At 55.5% G+C, this 24,809-nt stretch overlaps 1 protein-coding gene across 3 annotated transcripts; it reads right to left on the minus strand.

Moving 5' to 3' along the window:
* Nucleotides 1-1,321: 1,321 nt before the first annotated feature.
* TWF2 (twinfilin actin binding protein 2) lies at nucleotides 1,322-24,775 on the minus strand. 3 transcript variants are annotated; one of them, XM_069027780.1, is made up of 11 exons: nucleotides 18,192-18,642; nucleotides 15,262-15,339; nucleotides 11,199-11,377; nucleotides 9,794-9,889; nucleotides 8,938-9,042; nucleotides 7,711-7,725; nucleotides 5,013-5,192; nucleotides 3,680-3,805; nucleotides 3,436-3,586; nucleotides 2,911-3,032; nucleotides 1,322-2,744 (listed from the first exon to the last, which is right to left on the minus strand). In XM_069027780.1, exons 1-11 carry the CDS (start codon nucleotides 18,301-18,303, stop codon nucleotides 2,577-2,579), a joined length of 1,332 nt encoding a protein of 443 aa, XP_068883881.1. In that variant the 5' UTR covers nucleotides 18,304-18,642; the 3' UTR covers nucleotides 1,322-2,576. The 3 variants fall into 3 exon arrangements, with proteins under 3 accessions (XP_068883881.1, XP_068883879.1, XP_068883880.1); XM_069027778.1 differs by lacking the exons at nucleotides 5,013-5,192; nucleotides 7,711-7,725 and adding an exon at nucleotides 24,693-24,771; XM_069027779.1 differs by lacking the exons at nucleotides 5,013-5,192; nucleotides 7,711-7,725; nucleotides 18,192-18,642 and adding an exon at nucleotides 24,693-24,775.
* Between the last annotated feature and the right edge of the window lie 34 nt (nucleotides 24,776-24,809).

A 24,809-nucleotide genomic window follows, 5' to 3' on the forward strand; every position in this document is an offset into this window, starting at 1 on the left:
ACACAGCCCCCTGCAGCTGCCCCTTTTCTATTTGAAGCAGGTGCCCTGCTGTCCCCTGCCCAGCCAGGCAATGCCATGTGCCCTGCGGTGGCACAAATCACTACTGACCAAATGTGGGTTTCCCAAGCATTGCCTCAAACCCCAGATCCCCGGCAATGCAGCAGCCGAGACTTTTAGCTCAAACCTTAAAGAGAAGCTGGGACAGGAAAGGAGGGCAGGAGATGGAAAGAGATTGGGGACATGAGATAGGATGTGAGGGGACAGGTGACAACAGAACAGGAAGGGATGGAAGATGGAGAATGGGCTGGAGGATAGGATAGGACACAGAATGGGATGGGATGGGACAGGAGACAGGATGAGATAGGATGAGAAGGAAAGGGTGCCCAGCCTTTGGGCTGCTCCTGGCCATCTGTCTCATGACCATGCATCATGGGCCTTTGGCATGGGGGCTGTCACCTGGAATGGCTGCACTGGCAGGGGGTGGGACAGGTGGGAAAAGGGGCACAGCCCTCACTCCCCCTCAATACTTGGGCAAGTTAAAAATTACCGAGCACAGAACTGGAGCAAGATCCGGAGGAGAAGGGTGACTCAGCTCGTCAAATGACTCTGGTGGCGTCAGCCTGGCTTATTAGCATTTATATACAGAGGGAGCTCTCCTGCGCTGAGGCTGCTTCCCGCACAGCGGCATCTTCCCCCCTTCTCCTCCTCCATGTCAAAGGGAAGCTGATTCAGGGTTGGTTTTTTTGCATTAAACTTTTCTTTTTAAAACGTTTTACAGCCGGCTTCGCAGATCTTCTATCTCATCCTGGGCACAGAGGGTAAAGCTGAGACACAGCAATGCCCTGACCTGGATGAGGAGTGGGAGGACTGGGAGCCTGGGATGCAGGCAGACCCCACTGCGTTCCTAATTCTTGGCTCTGCATCCTTCTGCTTTCCCATCCCATGGCCAGGCAGGAATTCACTCCAGGCAAGAGAACAGCCCCAGAAGCAGCTTTGCAACCTTGCAAAATCGTCACCAGCAATTAAAACAAGGAAAGCTGGGCTGAGCGGGGATGCTGCCTCCTGCAGCCGGCTCTAGCTCTGGGCATTGCTGGAGTATAAAAATCTCTGCCAGGCATTAAACGGTTGTGCCAGACCCCTGGACTGCAGTGTGGGTGTCCTTCAAGGTGATGAGGGCTGGACTGAGCCAGGGCAGGCGGGCTGTGAGAGTTGCTGGCTCCTGGCTCACCATGTCCAAGCAATTTGCTTTGCAGCTCTGGAATCCACAGCTGCTAAATGCCCAAACGCGGGGAACCCAGGGGATCTCCAAAGAGCAACAGACTGTTTTAAAAATACTTTATTCTTTAGAAAATACAGCGTTCAGTACAGTGTGCTCTGCTCCCCCCAGCTTCAACCCCCTGACTCCGCCGAGGCCAAGGCAACATCGGCACGGTCACCGCCACAGCTGGACAGCAAGAGGGCAGTTTCACTGACCCCTTTTCCATCCTCTCAGGGAGGCAGGTGGCTCTCGAGCCCTCGCTGGTACCCAGCAGCAAGGTGCTCTCCCCCCAAGCCCCCAGTGCAGCCCAAATCACAGTGCCAAGCTCAGACCATGGAGCTGACGATGGTCCTTGGTGGCTGGGGACATCCCCGGGGGCACACAGGGGCTGTCATGCTCCCCCACACAAGGATTTAGGGTAGCCCATGTGATTATTGAGACATGGGGCTGCCCCAGACCAGAGACCCAGCTGAGAACCTGGGGGGTAAGGTAATGGTGGGGGCTGGGGAATGGGGAGTCAGGGACCACGGCTCAGGAACCCCTCAACTCCCATCCTGAACAGGGATAGGGCTGAGTCAGGGCTGTACCAGCTCCTTCTGAGGGGGAAAACCTTACTGGAGCAGTTCAAAAAGGGGATGCAAACATCACCCAAAGGCAGAGTGACCTTTCTCCAGGTCCAGGCTGAGCTCAGGACTCAGTGGGGAACTTCCACCTCCCACTGCCTGGCTCTCTGCAGGGAGAAACTCCCATCCCACAGGAAGCAAAGCCCACCCCACAGGGGGTCCTGCCCGCACCCTGAAGGGGTGCGGGATCGCTCCAGGCCTGGGGCAGAGGGGCCGTGCACACCAAGAGCGGGACGGGGGAACAAAGTCTGGAGGCTGAGGGAGCAGGGGAAGAAACATTTTCTTTTTTCAAACAGGATTCCCCAACGCTACCCCCTTCCCTTTGCATAGAGCAGCTTTCAGGTGAGCGTGTCCTTCAGTCACCCAGGGGACACCGAGAGCAGTGGCTGTGACCCTGAAGTGGACAGGAGCAAGGCTGGGGACATGGCTCTGCTGCTCCCATCCTCCTCCCGCAGCCCCGGGGCTTGCACAAGGACATAGGAAAAGAAACACCAACAACCCTGAACCCTCCCCATCGCTCTGCCCCCAGGTGCAACAAGCCATCCAGATGTTTAAAAAAGGAATGAAATAGGAAAAAAAAGGAAAAAAAAAAAAAAAAAAAAGGCTGAGATGGAGGGAAAGATCCCCAGGTCAGCGGAGAGGAAGGCGGGAAGCGCCGCAGGGATGGTGTCCGTTCGCCGCCGGCCCTGTGGGATCTAACTGTCCTCGCCATTCTCGCCCGGCCCCTTGATCAGCCGCTTCTGTCCCCGCTTGCCCACGGGCCCCTTGGGCTTGGCGAAGGCCTGCTTGAAGGCGTGCTGCTTGGGGTGCACCTCCTCGTACAGGAACTCGGCCGTCAGCTCCGCTCCATCGTCGATCTCGATCTGCGCCCAGCAACGGGGAACGGAGGCTTAGAGGCTCCCTTGGGATTTGACACCCACCTTTGGGCACCCAACTTCCCCCAAGCTCACCAGAGGGGCTGGGCCAAGGCTGCAGCACAGTCCTTTGGCAATACCCAGCTCCATCACCTCTGGGGGGGCTCGCACTCACCTTCTTGGCTATCTCCAGGCAAAACTCCTGCTCCACAGTGTCCAGCAACCGGCTCTTGCAGCTGGAGTAGAGCATGCGCTCCTTGATGCTGCACTTGTACCCAGGCATGGAGTAGATAAAGACTGCAAGAAGAGAGCAGGGCTTGCCCAGGCCCATGGCCAGGGAGCACCAGCTGCATCCCACCCTGCTCCCGACTTTTCCAGCCCCAAGAATCCCAGATAACATCCAGCAACAGAGGGTGAGCCATGCCATCCATCACCGCTCCCAAATCTCCCATGGTACTCCTGCAACGCCAGAGGAAACCAAACTGCCCACACAAATCCTCTGAGGCAGCACCCAGAGACCTGCACTGCACGTGGCACCCAAGGGCTTGCCAGCACCCACCACGGGAGGGAACTGACTCAAGGCTCCCTGATACACCATCCCTATCCCCATCCCTGCTTGCTCCCCATGAGACCAGTGGTCCAGGGAAAACGGGGATTGGCACAGGCTTGAACCAGCCTTTCCCAGTGCCAAGGCTCTCACCAACAGACTCCAGGTAGTCTCCCTCGTGTGAGTGCTTGTACAGGAAGAAATGGTAGCGAGCAGAGTCCTGGGGGATCCTCTTGGGCAGGTCAGCGATCTCCGTGGGGCTCGTGTGCACCAGGTCGATGGTCTCCCGCTCTAGATCCAGCTTCTGATGGACACAGGGGACAGGGAGCAGATGGGAGTGAGAGAGAGCAGCAGGAGCTGGGGAGTGGGGGACACAGAAGCCATGTGAGAGACCTACCAGCTGGATGTAGTTGATTTTCTTCTGCTTGAGAGCCTGGATGGCTTGCTGGGCATCCAGCTGCAGGGGGAAGGCCAGGCCCTGCAGCGTCTGGTGCTTGCTCTCCACACTGATCTCCGTCTTCACCTGGGGATGGAGACCACCTTGAGCGTCAGACACAGTGGCAAAGGGTGGGGAAGGGAGAAACAGGAAATCCAGCTGGTTCTGCAGCTAAGGGCTTCTCATCCAAGGAGCTGTCTGTCTCCTGTCTCACAGGGACCACGGCATTAAACCACCGAGAGTCAGCCAGCCTCAGGATGGTGGTGCTTGTCACCATCCCACCTCCCCAGGACATCACCCAGCCCCAGCCATGCACCCCCACACCCCCTGCTTCACTCTCAGCAAAGACCAGCTTGAAACATTTCCCAGAGAGTCGCTGGCAGGGATGCTGTGACCAACGCTGGCACGTGTCCTCTCCGATCATCTCCAACTGCAAACTGTGGGTGACAGGGGAAGCCCTGAGATCACAGCACTCAGCTGGGCACCCCACCCTCCTCAGTGGGTTTAACTGCAGCAGACAGGCATTCCCTCCAGTGCTGGAGTTGGGGATTGGAGATCCACACCTCTGAAAGATCCCGGCCGCTCTTTTCCCCACAACCCCTACAAGGCAGAGGCTGCCAGCCGTATCTCGAGCAAACCCCCTAGTCCAGGAGACTGAACCCCACTTCAAAGAGGGGAGAGAAAGAGATTGCAGAGACATCACATCGCTCCAGGTGCCTCCATCCAGCCGCAGCAGGGGTCCCTGATGGGACTGGGGGGAAGGGGCAGGACGCGGCGGGCACACCATACCTCCTCGGGGTCGGGGTACTCTACCAGCGATGGGCAGCAGCAACAGCCCCCCACCATCTGCCACAGAATACAGGGAGACGGTGTCACCCCGATGGCAGAGGAGCCCCTCCCACCTCAAGACCCCCTCCCAGGGAAACACTCCAGCAACACTATCCCAGGTGCTCTGCAACGAGCGTGGGTTCCTTTCCTTTGGGATTGGTTTTGGTGATTTTGGATAGAGGCCAACCTTTATGGTTGTTTTAGTTTCTTCACTTCCCTCCCCCTGACAGAGAAAAGGAAGAGAAGTCAAGGCATGCCAAGAGAAACACAAGAGTTGGAGCTGACATCTCAAAATCACTCGGCAGCACCAAAGTGGGTCTCATTACAGGCTGCCCTTTGTTACAGCAGCCCCACGCAGCACCCACACTCTGGGGGGATGATGGAGCCAGATGCCCGGAGCAGAGCATGCAGGAAAACACTGCCAGAAGAAGGAAAAACCGGGCATCAAGCGGGCAGAGCAGCCTACCATCTCAGTGCTCGAGTCTTGGGAACAGGAATCCTGCGAGCGTGGGGAGAGGAGACACACTGTCAATGGCACCCGGCGCAGGGACAGCGGGGTCTCGTGTGACAGGAGAAGGGGTTGGGGACACACAGATATGCCAGGAGGAGGAAGCTGTGCCACCTCTCTGCTGGAGGACAGGGGAGGCTGATCCCGGTGGTGTGGGCAGGGAGAGCAGCAAAAAGCAACACAGGAGATGCCAGTGCTGGGGAGGAGCGGGAGGGAGAGCCTGGGCAGCCCCGAGCCCGGGCATGCAGGGTCTCCACCAACATCCCTGTGCAGAGCCCATCCCTGCCCCCTCTCCTCCTGGCTCCCCAGCCAGGGTGCCTGGAGGAGCTCCAGCACTCGCAGCAATAGCTTTTGGACTATCCTCCACCAAGGAGCATATACAGAAGGTGTGGGAGGAAAAATATGCCCAAGCTTCTATCCATGCTAAGCATCCTGGAGGATGAGCAGGGTGTTAATGTGCAGCTCTTGGGAAATAATTGCTCAGGTGGGCACAAAGTCCAGCTGACCTCCAGCTCTGCTGTCCTACCATCCCCCAGGGTGCCGAGGCACCAGCAAGGGACTGAGGGAAAGCACCCAGGGATTCAGGACACACACAGGATCACCTGATCCCACCCTGTGGAGAGGTGCAGCACAAGGACATTACCACAGCCAACACCTCCAGAGCCCCAGCTTTCTCTCCCATAAAGGCAAGGAGACCAGCAGAGTTACATAGAGATCTTAGCTCTGACACAAAGCACACTGAAGTCCAAAAACACCAAGAGATGGGAATTTGTCCCTTATACCTCTGTACTTTCTACTCCTTCCTTTTTCAAAAGCATTAAAAACCAGCTGCCTGAAACACTCCCCAGGGCACAGCCTGGGAGCAGTGCCTGGGACAGCTGAGCATGTGCTGCATCCCAGCCTCTCAACCTTGCCAGCAGCAGGCTTCCCTGGGAGGTTATTTTATCTCCTTTTCTTTAGGTTAGATTTTCTTCCCCTCTTTCTCCCTCCTGGCATGGTGCTGACCCTGCCTAAGGAGCATTTCTCTGTCTTACAGCAAAATCCTCACGGGAGGGTTCTGGGGAGGCCTCTGCTCTACCCACCAACACTGCAGAGCAGCTGTGAAGGACACCCCCACCTCTGGCTCCTCTCAGTTCTCCTGCGTCCTCCCCCAGCTCCAAGGCTGCCTTCCTCTTCCCCAAGGGCCCGCCAGTGGGATATGCCCAGCTCCCCCCTGCCTGTGTTTCTGAACCTGCAACGCTTCTACAAAGACTCCCCAGTCGTGGGTGTTGAGCTCAATGCCAAATTCAAAGCTGTTTCTTAGCCCACGGTCTGCTGACAACTATCAGCTCAGTAAAGCTGGCATTTTCCAGCTATTAAAAAAAAATATATACATAAAGCAGGTGGCAAATTTCTGTGAGCTCCCACCCAGCTATCAAAAAGGGGGTTAACTCACAACATCACCTCTGTCCATCCAATCCTCAAACCACAGGGAAAGCTTGCCTCATGCAGCCTAAAACCTGCTTTCCCAAAGGCTGGGCAGCTCCCTGGGGGATGTGCAAACTTGAGTCCTTCCTTGCTCAGTGCCAAAGGCCGCTCTGCTGGCCCTGAAGCTGCTGCCCTGCAGTTCTCACCTGTCCCTTTGGGCCACGTTGCTGCCCTTCTCTTCCCATCCTCTCTCTGCACTCATCTGGTGGCTGGGGAGGATCCCAGGCAGCTTCTGCCTGACCAGAAACACAGGCATGTGTGGGGTTGAAGGCTACAAATCTGTAGTAGATTCCAAGACAAATGGTGTCTTGGAAGGTTGTGAGTCAACAGCATGAGAGGGGAGGGGAGTGGGCCCCAGCAGCAGCTCCAGGCGAGGGGCACAGCAAAACACTTGTGGGCCAGTGGCTTTTAAAGAAACCATATCCCTTGTGTCACCTCTGAAACCCTAATGGATTGGTTGAACACAGGGGGATGCACATGGTCCTGGACCCTGCAGGGGCCTGGGCAGACACACAGCAGTGCTGAGGTCAGGGCTTGCCCCAGGGCTGATTCCTAGGTCACTACTGGCCCTCACCACTCATTCCCACGCACTGGATCTGCTCCCCCAAACTCAGCTGTCACATGCAAGCATATTGCAGGCCCCCCCAGCCTGTGCAAGGGACCCTGCAAGCTGCAGGCAATGAACAAGGCTGGAGGCATCACTGTACAGGCTGTACAGGCTGCCACAGGTTGTGAGCTGCTCCCACACACCCTCCTTGATCACAGCCCTCTGCTTTGTGGGGCTCCAGAAACTCCCTCAAAGCTGCATTTAATGGAAGTCCTGAGATTTCCCATGCTGGGGAGGCCAGAACAGCACCAAGCACCCACATCATAGCTCCCACTGCCTCCTGCTCCATGTCCAAGGCTGAGCAGCTGCAACACCAACACAGAGACCCCTTAGCACACCCAGCCCTTGGCTGCTTCCCACCTTTAAATCCACAGGAAAAAATATATCCATCTTCATCTCTTTCTAAATGTCAGTGACTCTTCCCTCTGGCCTGGGCTGACACAGGGGATCATGTACCCTTAAAATAACCCCCAAAAAACCAGACAGCAGCAGCACCTCCAGGCAGGTGCTGCATCTCACAAAGGCGAGGGTGGGAGGGAAGCAGAACGGGGCAGATCAACGAGCATCACAAGCACCACTTACCTGGGCCACACGACCCTGTAAGACACCCTAAAAGCCCCCCAAAACTACTTAATCCTGAAGCACTGGCCAGACAAGGTGATGAGAGCACAGATCACAGAATCAGCTGAGTCAAAAGGGACCCTCAAGGATCATCGAGTCCAGATGTCCCAAGGTGCCAAACAAGCCACAGAACCACCATCAGCACCTCTCTCTTCTCCAAGCATGGGCATCTCCTTGGATCCACCAGAACAGGCCCTCCATGCTGGGAGCTGGGATAACTCCACTAAGACCCATCTGGTGGAGACCACCCCTTGGTGGCATCTCCCAAATGTCCCTCAACTTTCCCACCTGCAGACCTACTTTGGCACATGGGAATCACCCCCAGACCTGCTTTGACAGGTAGAAACCTCCTGCCTCATCTGTGCCATTAATTAATGCCACGAGGCTGATTGGCTTCACATCTCCCACACAAGTCCTGATTCATCCATGAGCACCACAGCCTCAGCACAGGTGGAACGGAGGCATGCTCCTCTAGAGAGGAAGGTGTTCCATGCATCTAAGGGAAATCCCCCATCCCAAAAAAATAGTGCTTCCAGGTGGTCTTCCCACACAATGAGCCCACCCCCTTTTCTGCCTCAGTGTGTCACAGCACCACAGAGGCTGGCACAAGTGCTGTGAAAGGCCACCAGGGAACAAGGGTGTCACAGCCTTGTGTGCCCCCAGCCCTACCCTGCGCCACTTCAACATCTTTTCCAGCACATAAGCCCCCAAATTTAGGCTAAGATCTGTATTTCTTGGGACAGCATCCCTCATATTTATAGCCATAAAGGAAGTGTATGGGAGAGGATGCTGCTGCACCCCAAAGATAAGCCTGAATTCTTCCTGCCTTCCATACCTTCAAACTCAACTCTGGCTTTTGCTCCAATACCCACAGGTCAGAGACCTGCCTTCAGCCCCAAACCATCTTCTGACTGTCTGCAGAACGCAGTCCTGAGCTCATGTCCAAGCAAGGGGAAAAAAAGAGAGTAGTGTAAATGTGCCAATTTGACTGTGAGGGTGCTCATCCACCTTGAGAAGGGCAGGAATGGTTTAAATGACAGAGAGCGAAGTAAAAATGAGCTATCCCTTTTAGCTGAATGCTCACTCCCTGCATTCTTCATCTCTTTGTGCCCAGAGGGCCTCAGGGTCCTCTCCCAGGGCTGCTGGACACCCAGGGCTGCTGGACACCCACCTCTGCTGGACACCCACCTCGTTGATGCGGATCTGCTGGAGCTCCTGCTCGGCTGCGGTCAGCGGGGCCGGGGCAGAGCAGGAGGACACGTGCTTCTGGTAACCACTCAGGGACACGTCCTCCTGCAGACAGAGGCACAGGGCAAGTGTCACGGGTGGCCATCGCTGCAGGGCTGGATGTACCCCCAGCCTTGAGGTCAGTCTGAGCAACCCAGTGAGTCTTGGGCACCCTCCTGACCAAGAGGATCAACCTCAAGGCTCTTGGATGCCTCCATGCAAATCCCATGCTCGGTTTGTCTGTTCCGACCACCCTGCCCCTCCCCAGCCACCCATGGCTGTGGCAATGGGCTCCTCTGGCTGTTTCATGAAGCACACGAGCATGGAAGTGAGAGGGAAAGGCAGAGCCCATAGCCCAGGAGCAGCAGAGGGACCCTGGAGAAGAGCAAGAATGCTCCCTGGCTTCCACCAGCACCATCAGTCCCAGCATGACTGATGTCCACGAGGCCCTGGCTGTGCAGCTCCCTCTGCCCATGGAAGAGAAGGAGAAACCTCCATCCAAGGCAGGGATAACCCCGGCGTGGAGGCAGCTCTCGCTGTTGGAGTGACACTGCCACCACCTGGCACTTCTCCCACTCAGAGTAAAACTCCACATCTTGCAGCCTTCCTCCCACCTCTTCCACGCTCTCTGTCACAGACCGCAGCCACGCAGGCAGGAGAAAGTGGCCACCCAGGGAGCAGTGTGGAGGACCAACACCCCGCTGTTCCTCCACCAAACACCAGCATCCCCCATTCCACCACCCCCATGCTGAGCTCCAGGCAGGCTGCTGAAGCTCAGGGTCAGACCTGAAAGGCTGCCCAGGACCCACCACTGTACCTTCACTGTGCCAAACATCTCGTCCTTTATGTGCCCCCCGCCAAACTCCTTCTTCACAGTGGCTCTGGTGGCAGCGTACAGCATCTTCAGCCGGACCTGCCAGGACAGGGGTGGCAGTGCTGTCACACAGGGGCACCGGGGACCACAGAGGTGCTCAGTCTCACAGCCACCATCCCACCACAGGCTCTACACACCTCAGCCTCTCCTGGGAGCACCCACCTAGTTTCTAGCTCACTGATTTCTAATGGCAGCATCCCTAGGTAGGGAGCAGCTGGGAAAACCCACCAGCACTATTTCCGGGGCTGCAGCCTTGCCAAGTGCTGCCCACAATCCAACAGTTTATTCCATGCTTTGCTTCCAATCCCTGAGTTCCAGAGCACCATATCCCACCCACACCTGGGTTAGAGGAGGCACAAATACCACCAGAGCCACTTAAAAGTGACTTTTGCCTTTGGCACTTCTACTGCATCATTCTGCAAAATGCAGGGAAGAGCTTTGGCAAGTGCTCCTGGGCACACTGTGCTCCTGCAGTGAGAGCCTCTGTGGTTTGTTGGAAGATATACATATTTAAAATAGATATTATTATACATCCACATGCATATGTACATGTACACATGCACAAATATGTACAAGCATATAAAACTACATATGTATCACCTGTATACATATTTTTATATATGTGACCAGTGCATGCATTAACGTGGCAGTAAATCTATCTAGCCTACAGATCATACTAAATAGATACCAAATATATATAGAATTATATATATATACATCTATACATACACACATATGTATGTACATATATATACACACATAAATATGTATATAGAAGACAAGCACATGGGTTAATACAGCAGTAAATCTCAGGCCTGTTACAGTGACACGCTCAATAGGATGGCATTTTCCAAGCTGTGCCACTGACATCCTCTAAACCTGCTTCCCATCCAACCAGCCCTTTTGTGCCCACTCTCCAACAGCTGATTTAGGAGCCAGGCCTGGAGAAGGGCTGGCAGCCAATCTGCATCAGCCTCAAGCAGAGCACGGCCAGGCTGGAGCCAAATCAGAGTCAGTGCCAGCTCTTCCAAGCAATGGTCAGAGCCATGGTGGGATGTCTCCGTCCTGGTCCCATGGTCCACATTCCCCCCTCTACATCCCAGCCCCTCCACCTCCTCACTGCAGCACTGCAAAGAGGACAGAGACACAGTCCCAGTGTATCTCTCTGTGTCTTAAAATTCCCCATCCCCACAGCAGTCTCCATTTCTCAGCCCAGGCACAGTGACCGAGGGTGGCACCGAGGGTGTGAACGCTGCTGCTCAGCCCCAGGGCAAAGTCCCCTTGGCCAGCACCTCCTCCCCCCTGCATGTCCCTGTGCCCAGGCTGGGTGCCAGGGGCAGGGGCTCACCGGGGAGCTGTCAGGGGACCAGGAGATGAAGAGCCACTCGTAGCCCTGGGCGTTCTGGCTGTCCAGGCGGTACAGGACGTAGCAGGGCTGCTGCTCGTCCAGCAAGGGCAGCACCAAGGCGTCGTAGTCGGCGTCCCAGCGCCGGGACAGCTCTTTGTGGGCTCCCAGCACGAGCTGCTCTGCAAGGAGAAGACAGGAAAGGTGGGGTTAGACGAAGGCAAGGCTCACCCTGCAGGACCAGGTGGCAGCTCACTAAGGGTTCACTGCAGCTCCAGCACCAACAACGATGCTGTATTGCAGAAGAACAAATTATGACCTCGAGTCACATGCAGGAGTGCACACCCCCAGGGATGGCCCCCCAGGAGAGGCTGTGGGGCTGTGGCTGCTGTGGAGGGCTGGTTTTCTGCAGCCTCCTGTTAACCATCTCCTCCCCTCCTGTGTTCCTCACCAGCAAGGTCTCCTCCCTGGTGACCATCCGAGGCCTCCTTCCACTCTGCTCCCTCCAGCTCTGCAGTCCCCAACCATCCCTCCTTGCTCACAGGGGAACACAAGACCTCCCCCATCCCACCTGGACAAGCTCTAGGGGCACCAGAACCCTCACCAGGGACATGAAGAACCACCAACATTTTGGGTGCTGAAAAAGTAATAGTCTCAGCAAAATCCAGGATGATGAGCCAAAGCTGCTCTCACTGGATTCCCTGTAACCTCACAGGGGTCAAAATCAGAGCTGATACCCAGAGCCTGTGTCTGTGGGCACCAGAGATGTCCCACAGTCCCCAGCCTGGAGGAGGACCATGCTGCCAGGAGAGCCACAGCCTCTGGAAGCAACCTGTGTATTTCACACACATCTCAAGGTATTATTTTCAGCTGCTACACAAGGGGCAGTGGGACTGGGAGCCCTGTGAGCTGGGCACTGCTCAGCTGGGATTTAAACACTGGTGCAGGCATCCTACAGACATGAATCCACACCCTGGCAAAGGGTCAAGCCAAGCTTTGGGATGGCTGGGTGGAAAAGTGGTGGTGCTGGCAATACCAGCATAGGTTGCTGGAAAACAGCCTGTATTTTTATTCTATTTGTAGATGCAGAAAGGTCTGGGGGGGAGATTACAGGTCTCACAACAAGATGTAGGAAAATCTGGAGGTGCCAAAGCAAAAGGTGCTGGGGCCTTGGACAATTGGCACTTGAGGGCATGCTTGGCCCGGCACGTGCCCTGCCAGGACCTCTGCCCACAGCCTCGCTGCCCACTGGGAGCCAGGGAGCCCCTTGGCTGGAGCACAGCTCTCTCCCTCCCAATCCATTCATCTCAGCAGCTCCAAATCCCACGGCAGGAAAGCTTTTAAGGAAAACAGTTGAGGAATGAAGGGTTTGGGAGGAATTGCTCTCACCCCTTGTTCTGACCCAGGCAGGACATTCCCTGTGACAGCAGCGTAGCCCTCCCCTGCCCAGCGCTGCCCTGGCATCTGCCACCACTACTGAATCCAGTCATTTGTGCACGGGTGGCACAAGTTGCTGGTTCAGTAACAAGGACAGCAGAGAACAAGGTGCTGGAAATACTTTACCTTTGGCAAAACCACCTGTTTCGAGAAAGAGAAGCTAAAGACCTCAGTGTACCCCTAAAACAAACACAAAGCCCTGTGAATGGATTTGTGCATCACAAAGGCCTGAGATCCTGAAGAAACTGCAGCAATTTCGCAAGGCCAACCCCACTGGCATCTCGAGGGCATCTCTGTCTGCAAAACAAACCAACACCTCTCCAACAAAGCCATCAGTGCTGAGTCACCCCAGACTATTCCCGGGCTGTGACTCAGCCGGACCCCAGCCGTGCTGCCAGGAGCTGGCAGCCTTCAACTTTCCCCTGAGCTCTTTGCAGGTCTGTTCAATCCATTCAGGGACAAATTTTCTTCCTTGGGAAGCGTTAAAAAAGGGAAACTCAGAGCAGATGCCCTTCAGCAGAGTTATACAGCACTGGCTGTATCAGGCTCTGTTTGTACCAGGAGCTGCTGCTGGAAAAGCAGAGCTGGGAGTGTTTCTGGCCCTCGAGGTGCCCCCAGCACTCCCTGCCATGCTCTGAAATGCCTCTGCAAGGCAGCCCTGCTGCAGCTCTGGTGGGTGCCAATCTGCAAAACTCAGTGCACAGCATCACCTGTGAGTAAAGAAATGCATCCAAGAGGGAAGTCCACAAAGCCAATCTTGCCCCGAATCCTGCTGACAGTGAGGAGCAGAGCATCATCTAAAAGCACACTGGACCACAAGCTGCTCTCATACCAGGAAACTGCTGCTGAGCCTTGGTGCACATCCTGCTCCCCTCCCCCCTCCTCCATCCAATCTTAGCTCTTCCCAGTAGCTCTCCAAAGGCAAAATGATCTCAAATTGCTCCCAAAGTGTCGCTCAGCCACAACAGTGGTTTTGGGGATGCCTGGACACAGAGCATCTGCCATAAAGCTCCTTTTTCCACCTTCCTCTCCTTTTACTCGCTGTCACCTGCTCCAAAATGCCCCAAGACAATTTCCCCATAGGGCACAAGGCGCTGCAAGCCATCCAGCAGAGAGGGAGGCTCCTGTTCCACATCCCCTGTTCAGGCAGGGCAGCTGGCATGTCCTCCCCAGCCAGCTCTGGACACCTCCCTTCCAGGGTGAGCATCCTTCTGTCTGGCTGTGACATCTGCCTGGCCACTCATTATTGCCCAAAGGTCCTTCTCTGCTGGGTACCAGGAGGCTGATGTCCCCTGTGTGACAGAAGAGTGGTGGCCCTGCTGCTGACAACGACACATTGGACAGATAAATAAATCCCATTCAGCCAGAGCAGAGATGGCAGGAAATGTTTTCCACTGGGGATAAAAAGTCTCCCTCGCTGGCATCAGCAGGCACAACCCAAAACCAGTGGCACAAGCCCTAAGCATCCCAAGTCCAGGCTTAGGGACACGCATGACTGATCCTAACACAAACCTGATTCCCACTTTTTAACAGCAAAAGAAGCTGCCAGCACAAAATTGTTGTCAAAGACACTCCAAAGAAACAATGTGGATGTTTCATCCCCCAACAATGGGGACCTTGCCAAGGACAAAGCCAACACTGCTGGGCCCTGCTGCAGCTCCACTGATGTGTCCCATGCATTTCAAGCCACACCGTGAACAGGATGTCATGGCCTCTCCAAAAGTCAGGTGGGTTCCTTATGACCACATCCACCACAGTGTTTGCACTGGTGGCCCACCCAAGGGAGGTGGTGACAGCAGCTTGGCAGGGCAGTAATATCCCCACTGCTGTGAGAAACAAGTCATTCATATGCAATTGTAGGAGGCTGAGGTGATGGAAAATCTACACCAGGGCAGCTCCCCGCCCACTGGGACCGTCAATCAGTGCTGTGCTCTGCTCACTTGCTTGGCAGATGCAGAGGCCACCCAAAGGCACTGTTCCATGGGACAAACACGGGCAAGGTTGGTGCCAGCCTGCATCCTGGGCTAGGGGCAGCCCCACGGGATGGGATGGGATGGGATGGGATGGGATGGGATGGGATGGGATGGGATGGGATGGGATGGGATGGGATGGGATGGGATGGGATGGGATGGGTCTCAGAGTGTGGCATTCCTCACAGGATGCCACTGCGGCCCTGTGCTGGGCCCTGAGCCACAGAGCACCCCCCTGTCCTGGGCATCTCCCTGCCAGGTGTGGGATGACACATCCAAGGAAGAAGATGCTTGGGCATCACCCCCAACAAAGGTCCCAGGGTCCCTGCAGTAGCCTGTCACAGGGATCCCATAATAAAATATCACACAGCAGCAGCAAAAGCCCCCACAGAGCACCGATCCCAGGCTGGTATTGCTCTGCTGGCAAAGTCACTGCTACCCACTGGAGCTGCCCTGGGGCTCCAAGAGCTGCTCACCAGCACACCCAAATTTTGGGCTTGTATTTCAGGTCTGGGTTGCCACATGCCCAGAAGCCCCAGCAGCACTTTCCTTGAGGTTTCCAAAAACACAAGCTGGCACTGCAGTGGTGAAAAAGAATGGAGGAGAGGAAAGAGAGAATAAACACAGTGTAAATCAAAGCACTTAAAAATGGGACTTACCGTCCTCAATGATGACCTTGATGAGCCGAACTGAACCATTTCGGGCTTTGGCAAAGAAGTCTCTTAATTCTGTGGTGGCTGAAAGAACCAAAAACATCGTGATCAGATTTAGCAATCAAAGCAGGTGCTGGGTTGCTCAGTGACTGACCAGAAAGGGGACCAATTTGGCAGGATAGAAATTTAGAATTAAAAAAAAAAAAAAAAAATTAAATCTCTGGTGCCAAAAAAAAAGATAATAAAAAATAACAATAATACAAAACTCGAAAAGCTGGGAGAGAAGTGCTGCGTCTCCCTGAGGCATCAGAGTTAAATAGCAGCTGGGAGCACATGTGATCCAGAGAACTTGATACTTGGCCTGGGTGAACATAATCACCCAAATTTAGACGATGGCTTGGCCAGTGCAGGCAGGGAGAGCTCAAGTGACAAGCTGATTTGCTTTACAGAGCGGCAGGGTTGGCATAGCCGGGGTGGTTGGAAGATGTCCTGACAGGCTGTGATGTCCTGGGCTTGTGACACACGGCGGGATGCTGCCCCCGAGCAGCTGGGAACCAGCACAACTCCAAACTGGAGATGCTGGTTTGAAGCTGAGCCCATGGGGAAGGGAAAGGCAACAGCCCCAGGATTTTGCTCCAGAGCCAGCAGGGCTTAGATTGCAGAAGGTTTTTGGGAAGTGTTTCGGGGAGTGTTTATCGTCACCCTGTTCCCTGAGCACTTCAGCATCCTACCAGGAGGCAACTGGAGGCACTGGATATTGAAGGAGCAGCCCACAGCCAGCACTGGAGGCTTCATCTGCCCACCCTGGAAGCATCACTGGCACAGTGCTCCCTGTCCCACCCACAACATGCTCCGTGTGAAGGCAAAGCCCAGGAGAAGGGGCTCGTAGGGGCCGACCCCCCTGACAAGGATCAACTCCCTGCCTAGCTCCCCCTAAAGCCCCCTTGGTTACACACACGAGCCCTTTCCTGGATGCAGCCGTGCAGCAAAGGAGGCCCTGTGAGCTCAAAGCTGTTGTGCTTGTTAGAAATACTCAAGAAACTGGTGTTGCAAAGATCAGAGACCTGGGCAGATGCCCCTCAGCCTACACCAGGATCCATGCTAGGAATCTCCATCAGCAGCCTCCCTGTTCCTGGTGCTTTGCTGTGCCAGAACAGCCAGCAGCAGGAAGGAACTTGGAGCCCGAGAGCATCCACAGCTAAGGCACTTGGCAAAGGAAGCCATCCCTACACGGGCTGTATCCACTCCCTGCAGACCCTCCAGCGCTGAGTGCCACCCTCGGCACAGTCCCAGGAAGAGCCTCGATGCCACCTGGCACCTGTCCAAGGAACATGGGCGGCCACTGACTGTCACTCAGCAGTGCCCTCGGTCCCCTGGAGGCACACCCTGGGCTGGGGCATGGCCCGCAGCTCCCCCAGCCCCGAGGGAGAAGGAATCCCTGGGGAGCTCCCAGGGAACTCCTGCCTGTCCCCCACAAGTGACATCTCTGCAATGCATCTGCTCCACCAGCTCAAAGTGTGCCCTGATCAGAGGTCTGGGCGGCTTCCCCTGCCACGGAGAGAAGAGGCACACACGAGGAAGAGCTCCCAGGCTGGCTCCCCGCAGGCAGCAGCTCCCATACAAACCCAAAGATGCCATCCCGACAGGACCCTGCAGGAATGGGCACAAAGACACCCCAGCAAAGGCGCATCACTCCTTAATGGCATTTTAGGGGACACAACAGAAGGTTTGCTGGTGTAACCCGATCACAAGCATGCTCCCTCCATCAGCATCAAGGCATGTAGCTCTCCCAGTTCCCAAAGCAGACCTTCAACCTCTCCCAGTGCCCGCCGGGAGCTCACCCTGCTCCTGCTCTGCCCAGCCAAGGATATTCCGATATTTTTAGCCCCTTTCCCCGCTGAGAGCGGCTGTTTCCTTCCGGCAGCATCTGTGGTTACACACAAGGCGGAAAGAGCAAGAGAGAAAGAGACATTGATACACCCAGGAAACCTCGTGCAGGAGACAAAAGCTCCTAACAAGCATAAAGTTTCACCAATTCCTATTACACTGCAAAACTAGGAGAGAATAACATCGTTCTTGGATGTTTCTATAGCATCAGCTTCACGGAAGAAATAGGAAAGCTCTGCAGCACTAACCAGCTTGCAAATCCCTCCAGTCCAACCCCATCCTTCCCAGAACCCAAGGGCAGGCGGGGGGTCTGGAAAATCAGGAGTCTGGGCAAATGCAACCCTGTAGCCCACTTGGAAGTGCTAGGAGTGCCCTGAAGAATGGGATCAACAGCCAGGATGATTGGTAGTTGAGTGGTTGACAAGTGACAGCCAAGCACTGGGATCTGTGTAGGTACCGAGGGGTTGAAGGGGATGAGGAAAAGCCTGGATGCTGCCAGAGAAGCCAAGCGCACCACAGGAAATACCACAAGGTCTGCCAAGGAGGGAGACTATTTCCAGAGGAGACAGCAGCAAAGCTTTCAAAAAAACCTCAGAGGGGGCTTGCAAGATTTAATTCTGCTGAAATATATTTTTTTTAAAGCAATTTTCATTTAAATAAAAACACCAGAGTGTTTCAACGTCCTCTTCTGCCTCTCACAACGCAGAGCAAAGAGCCAGTGAGGAGGGAGAGGAATAAACCAGGGAAGGTCTGAGCACGAGCTCAGCAACTGCTTCATTACTGCATGATTATGACTTAATTGGCACAACAGACTTGACAAGATGGCTCGCGTGTCTGAAATATTAATGGACAAGTCCACAGTCAGCTCTGGAAGAAAATCCAGAGGAGACCTCATCCTGGAGATGGCACCTCATGGCATCCCCTGCCAGGGAGTCCCCAGGACACAACTCAAGGGCTGAAAAACCCATGTGTGGGGAAACCATAAAAACCAAGGGACAGGGAGGAGCAACAGGGCAGAGGACTGGAAGGGACCCACACATCCAACTCACCCTCTAGACATAGGTTCCTGGAAAATCCTGGAACAAATAATCCAGAAACAAATCCAAGCTGGGCTACAGCCAGAGTGGATCTACTGAGGCCAAGATGCATGAGATCCCTCATGCTTCCTCCAGCAGAGCCACAGACCTGTGGGCTTCAGGGGTCTCAGCTCAGCTTCTAAGTGTCTCCAAGTGTCAAAAGCCAGCTTGGGAACCTGGTGGTGGTGAACCTCCATGGCATGGACACAAAACCACATGGATAACTCACTCAGGGAGGTACCAGAGGTGGGATCAAGCAAGGTGTCCTGGGCACCTGTGGTGGGTCCAGTTTTATCCACATTTCCATGAACACTTCTGGCAGCTGCAGTAGTGCTTCCTGCAGCTGTAAGGTGGGAAGCTAGAGGAGATGCAAGTGTGCACCGGAGAAAAATTCACCGTTCTCTCAGGAGACTGGAGAAATGGGCTGGGAAAAAAAGAAATAGGATGAAACTCAATAGGAAGCAAAGTACCATAACTGGGGAAAGGACCAGACACAGGGCAGGGTCCAGCAGCTCCAGAGAAGAGAGGCGGGTAACAAGCCAAGTCCAGGTTAGTCACTTCATGTTGCTGCAGGCAAAGTCATATGTGAAGGCACGAACAAGAGCATGACCACGTTATCTGGTGCTGACAAGGCTGCAGGCACAGCACGAACAGCACACCCAGCCTCAGCATCGTGCAAGGAGCAAGGCACAGCACAGACAGCACCTGTGCCAGAGGGCACGATGTGCAGGAGCCCAAAGGAACTGCAGCTGGTCGGCCCAGGGAAGAGGAGAAAAATTATGAACAGCTTGTACTGGTTTTGCAGCCAGAAACATCAAGACCCACCTTGGTGTTTGGGAAATCTCATGGTGAGGGTGACCAAACCCTGGGAAGGACATCATGTCTCTATCCCTGCCCTGAGAAATGGATGTTGCTGCTCGGAATGTTGCTGCTGTGAGGCAGTGGGAGCTCAGTGGCATCTGAGGAACCTTCTGGCCTTTCTACAAGGCAGCCCTGCTGTCGACCCTCCTGGCAGACCTGGTGGGCACACACACACCCCCCATGCCTCCTCAGCCCAGAATCGCCTTCAGCCACCGAGTCGTGCAGCACCTCCCTCTCCCACTTGTTTGTAGGCTGCAGATGAGTTGTCCCCCATTCACGAGCCACCTGCACTTAGCAGCCTGATAACAGCATGTCCCAGGCCCCCTTGTCCCACACAACCTTCCAGCCCAGTGGCACCTGCCACCCATTTGGGATGGAGGGCTGAGCACAGCCAGCTGATGGCACTGGGGCACCCAAGGCTGGGCAGCTCACAGTGTGGCAGGGAGGTGATGGTTGCCCAGCAGTGGCCTTCAGATGGCCCTGACCCCGCAGGCAAACTGCCAGAGGGGAACTGGAGCTGGTCGGGGGAGGGTGGGATGCTGCCTCCCCTCTGGCAGCACTGAGCAGGCACAGACCAAAGCCTGAAGCCCTCAGCTCAGGGAGCAGCAGGGCAGCCAGATCCTTGCACCTACTGACAGACGTGCTGTTTGCAACCAGAACAGGCACTGCCCTGTGCTGGGATGTGCCCGTTTGGGTCAGTCCCCAGGAGATTTCAGTGCTGGGCTCGAAGCATCGCGCTTGTCTTAAGCTGCTGAACGATGCTGCTTGCAGGTACCACCGCTGTTCCCAAACTGAGCCTTTTCCTGCTGTTTACAGCCCCAATTAGCTTGCAAGGAGCCCGGAGGGGGAGAGAGGCAGCGATGACCGCCGTAGCCACAGCAACGGCCACTCTCTCCCTGGGGATGCCCGGGTGCCAGCGGAGGCGCCTGTGCAGTCCCCGGGGAAGCACCGCGGGGACGGGGATGGAGGCGACAGCCACAGCGTCACCCCCGCATGTCCCCTCCTCCAGCCTCTTGCCCACTTGTTGGGGCCAGCAACAGGTTTTTGCGTGTTTGACCCTTCCCAATCGCCCCCACGCAGTGCCCAGCTCCCGGATCAATAATAAATGCTCCCTGAAACAGATGCCTCTCTCAATACATCGAGTCACCTTGCCCTCCCGATGGGAAACCCGAGCCTTCGGCCATCAATCTTTCATTCCCTGGATGTAATCTTCAGCTCAATTCGACTGCAAGTGGCTGCTTCCCTTTCACTGTCCGGGGCACAGCGTGCCTGGGATGCAACAGGGAAACTCAGCCAAAAATCCAGCCACAAACCCAGGCAAAACTTGTCCAAGTTCCAGGGATGATGCTTGGCCAGGCAGAAGTCAAGAGGCTGATGAATAAAACATGGTTATACCTGCAATACCCACACTTTCCCTGCCCAGACAGCTCTGCCCTGCTCCTGGTCTGGGCATCCAAGAAAGGACACAACTGCAACAGGCACAAAATAGCTTTTGCTGCTGCTAAAATTCCTTCCTTTTAGCCTATCCCAGTGTAACTCCTTTACGCAGTGCCTGCTCAACACACTCGCTGCAGAGAGCTTTTCTGCTGATGGACACGGATGGCCAGTTTAAGCAGTAAGAGGATTTTATTTCTCACCATGGAAAAAATAAATATGTCCTTGCAGGGAATCTTTTCTGAGGAAAAAAGCTACAAATGTCAGAAGAAAATAGAAAGAAGGGAGTGGGGTAGGGGGAGGGAAGGGGAGCAAGAGAGGAAACAAGCAAAGCTTTTCTCCCAATTTTCTGTGGGGCTAGACTGTATTCCTGCAGGATTTCACATGGACAGCTCCTGGTCCTTAGTGCAAATCCTGCCCAGAGACTTTCAGCCACCTGCCTGACACCAGACATTTGCTTCTCAATACCTGATTTTCCACGTGTGCCCAGGACCCGTCTTCTCTGCACTTGGTCACCTTGGATTGGAGTTATTTGTCCTTTCCCTCGCTCCAGGGCAGGCAGCACTCACCCTGCAGGCAGCATCAGCTGGATCCTGGGGCAAAGTGGTGGTGCAGCACACGTGGTCCTTCCTTGCCTGCAGAAGCTGCTGGCTGCTGTTCCTTTTCTGTGCCCAGTAAAGCCACCAGCAGAGCACTGGTTCGTGCATTGGAGGGAGCAGGCACCCAGGGACACACCCTGGCCATGATCTCATTGCATTCAGTCTCTCACTGTACACCTTCCAAAGGACTTCCTGTATCCCACCACTTTAGGTGCTCGACTTCAAGGGGTTTGATATCTCAGGGCATTTATCTGGTGTTCCACCCATGCTGCCCCACTGCCCATCCTGACGTGCCATCCACTTGGATATGGGCCATTTTCCACAGTGGGTATCAACCTCCAAGGTTGCCCCAGAAAAGAGCCTGGGTCTGGCTCCTCAAAAATATCCTTGCAGCAGCCCAGTGCCCTCTGTTCCCCATGAATAACAGGGGGCATGAACCAGCCATCCCTTCTCCTTCTCCTCCTTCACTGATGGCACCTTGTGATACGTCCCTGGTTAGGGGGTGCCTCCAGCATTCCAAAGCTGCCTCCAAATTTGTGCATCTAGGCGCCTCAGGAGCCAGTGTTGCCTGCCAGCACAGCCAGAGAAGAGGGGCTGAGGATGTGGCAGACAGGCACAGAAGGTCCTTCTTTCTTCTCACTGAAGAGCTGGGAAGCCACCTGCTTTCCAAGAAGACTTTTGCAGACCCAGCAGCTCCTGGGTCCCACCTCTCTACTCTCTTTTTACCCATCTGACAGCATTCCTGCCCATGTGCATCATGGTTATGCTTCTCCTGAAGCAAACATCCATTCCTACCAGATGCTCTCCCAAAGCAAGATCCAGACCTGGGGCAAAGTGGCAGTTCAGCTGTGGATGGGAGCAAAGGTCCTCCCCCATCCCCAGATCTTGCCACCTCCCCCAGAAAGAGCAGGTACCAAATTCTATTTTTGGGTTGAAAAAAAATACCCTCTAAGAGACTTTTTCTCTCTGCTCAGTGGTCTTGAAAGAGATCCCAGAAGCAACTGAAAGCAGATGACCTTCCATCAGCATCAAAGCCCTGGTTCAGCATCGCCTTCCCAAGGTTCTAAGCTCAGGCAGCAAATGCTGTTCCAATCTAATGCCACTCAGAGCAAAACAGGAACTGCAAAAACACTCAATGAATCCTCCCAGCTGTAGCTAAAAAGCAGGTTTCCAGCCCCAGAAAGCCCACAGCACCCTTTGATAGCTTCCAACCGCCTCCCCAGCCTGGCAGTCTCCATGGCAGCCTGGTTTTCTTGCCAGCACCTTCAAGAGAGCTGCCTGGGATACCCAAAAAAATAATAATTAGCCTCTTGCCCCTGCATGAAATGCTCCGGTCTGATTGCACTCCCTGAACCTGCAGCTCTCATTGCCATTGCTTCCCCTCCACCAAAGCTAGGATGACGTGGGAGTGTCACAGCAGGGGCTGCTCCGGGGGTTCCCCACCACCACGTCACCCTGCTCTCACACAGACCTAGCAGAGTGTCAAGCAAAATCCCTCGCCAGCTTGTCTGCAACCTCCCCTAAGCCAGCCACAGAATCTGATCATAATTCCCCCAGGAGCAGATGTCTTCCTGAAAATACAGGAGAAACGGGAATGAAAAAAACAGAAAACACTGGGTGCACACAAAGGCCCCAGAAACCAGGAAGAGGTGGAAAATCCCTCCTCCTCAGCAAACAACAGACCTCAGCGCCTCAGCAGAGGTGATGAAAGTAGCAGTGGGATTGCTGTTCCTCATTCGATATGGAATCTGCTCTTTGCTGAGCAAACAGAATAATGCGATCACTGTGACGGGGTGGGGCAGACTGAAATATCCCAAACCCACCTCGGGGGAGTTCCCTTAAAGCCTGGAGCACCCCAGTTGTGCTTCGCGGGTGTTAGAAGGGCAGATTTGCCTTCAGAGAGGAAACAGCAGCTTCCCGGAAGAGAGACGGCGCAACAGGGCATGGAGAGAGAGCCCAGAGATGTCTAAGATGCTGCAACAGCAAGAGCACCCAACAAAAGCTGTTTTCCATGAGCACAGGGAGGTTTTTACATCACCCCCAGCTCAGGGATCTGCTGCCAGGGCAGAGTCATGAGGTCCATCCCCACCCTGCACCACCGCAGCTCGCTGGGGGAAGCCGAGTCCCTTCCCCTTTCCTGCTGACAGGGCACATCACGTCCTACGGGCACCAGTGCCCCACAGTGACTCCCAGCACTGGCCACAGTTTGCCAAGCAGTGGGCAACCAAGGTCAGCGAAGGTCAGTGCTCTTAGAGAGAGCCGAGCTGGCTCATCTCCCTCCCCGCCAGCCGCAGGGTGCCAGGAAGGACAGCACCAGCAGCACAGGAGCAGCTGGGCATGGCCAGTGAGCAACAGGCAGCAGCCTCCTGGGGCACACAGTGCAACAGGCCCTGCCTGCCCAAACCCCACGGGCAGCTCTGCAGAGCGGGGCCAGCACACCCAGAGCTCAGGTGTCCATCCTGCTGGGGTCCATCCTGCTGATTTTTAACTTTCAAAATTATTGTTATATTTTTACAAAATAGGGAAGATTTAATTAGAGCCTGAACTTCAGGATCTCAGCTTAAGCCAGAAGCAATAAACCTGAACCCAAAAGCCGTCAACCACCAGCTCTCCTGAGCAAAAGCACGAGAAACATCTAAGCATCATTGCTGGCCACTTCTCAGCTACAGCCCCTCCAGAAGCAACTGGAGGGGAAGGATGTTCTCGACCATGCTCAAGGAACAAGGATGCTCATGCCATGAAGGACCAGCAGGCACAAATTCCCAGCCTGGCACAAAGGTGCTAACCAGAGGGAGCTGATGTCCCAGCTCCCCTCCCGGGACACGCTGCGGGGCTGCATTCACACCCGACCGCACAGAGCAGGGCTCCAGGGGCAGCTACTCTCACATCCCTGCTCGCATATTGATTCGGTTACATAAATTATGCAGCACCTCTACTCCTGATTAATATTGCTAATTGAGCTGGCAAGGCGGGGGGCAGGAGGGAAATACCGTGAGGACACACAGTCAGTCATGCACCAAGCACACTCAGAAATGCAAAAGCCATCGTGTCGGGGTGCTGGCTGGGTCCTGTGGGGAGCCGGCGGAGAAATCGGGAAGCAGGAATTTCCTCGGGCTCTCCGCAGCTCCCCTGGGCGGGGGGGCAGCTGGGGCCGAGCATCCCCGTAGGCGAGGGAGCGTGACACATCTGTCCGAGCACGTCGCGGCGGGTGTTGAGCATCAGCCCAGACAAAGGATGCGGGAGAGCCCCGCACCGGCGGCACCCGGGGCCAGACCCCCTCCCGCACCTCCTCCCGGCACCCAAACGCTCCGAGCCTGACTCAGTGTCCCCCTCCCCCGCCACTCGCAGGAAACCTGCCGGCTCTTTCGGGAAGCTTCATCCTATCGCCCCCATCGCCGCCGCTGTCGCGACACCGCCCGCAGCCCGCCGCGGCGGGGCCGGGGATGCGCGGGGCGCGGCTCCGGAGGTGCCGATGGCGGGGGGCGCAGCGGGGCAGCCCAGCCCGGGGCGGGGGCCGAGCACCGGGGGCAGCCCTCGGGATGGGGCGGGGGGACACGAGCGCTCGGCGGGCGCCGCTCACCGTGGATGCCGGTCTGGTGAGTCATGGCTCCGCTCGGCTCCGCTCGGCTCCGCTCCGCTCCGCCGCGCCCCGGGCAGGAAACGGCTGGGCAGGCAGCACCGCCCGTTCCGGAGCGCG

This window comes from Aphelocoma coerulescens, chromosome 12, assembly GCF_041296385.1.
Source record: "Aphelocoma coerulescens isolate FSJ_1873_10779 chromosome 12, UR_Acoe_1.0, whole genome shotgun sequence".
Classification (NCBI taxonomy): domain Eukaryota; kingdom Metazoa; phylum Chordata; class Aves; order Passeriformes; family Corvidae; genus Aphelocoma; species Aphelocoma coerulescens.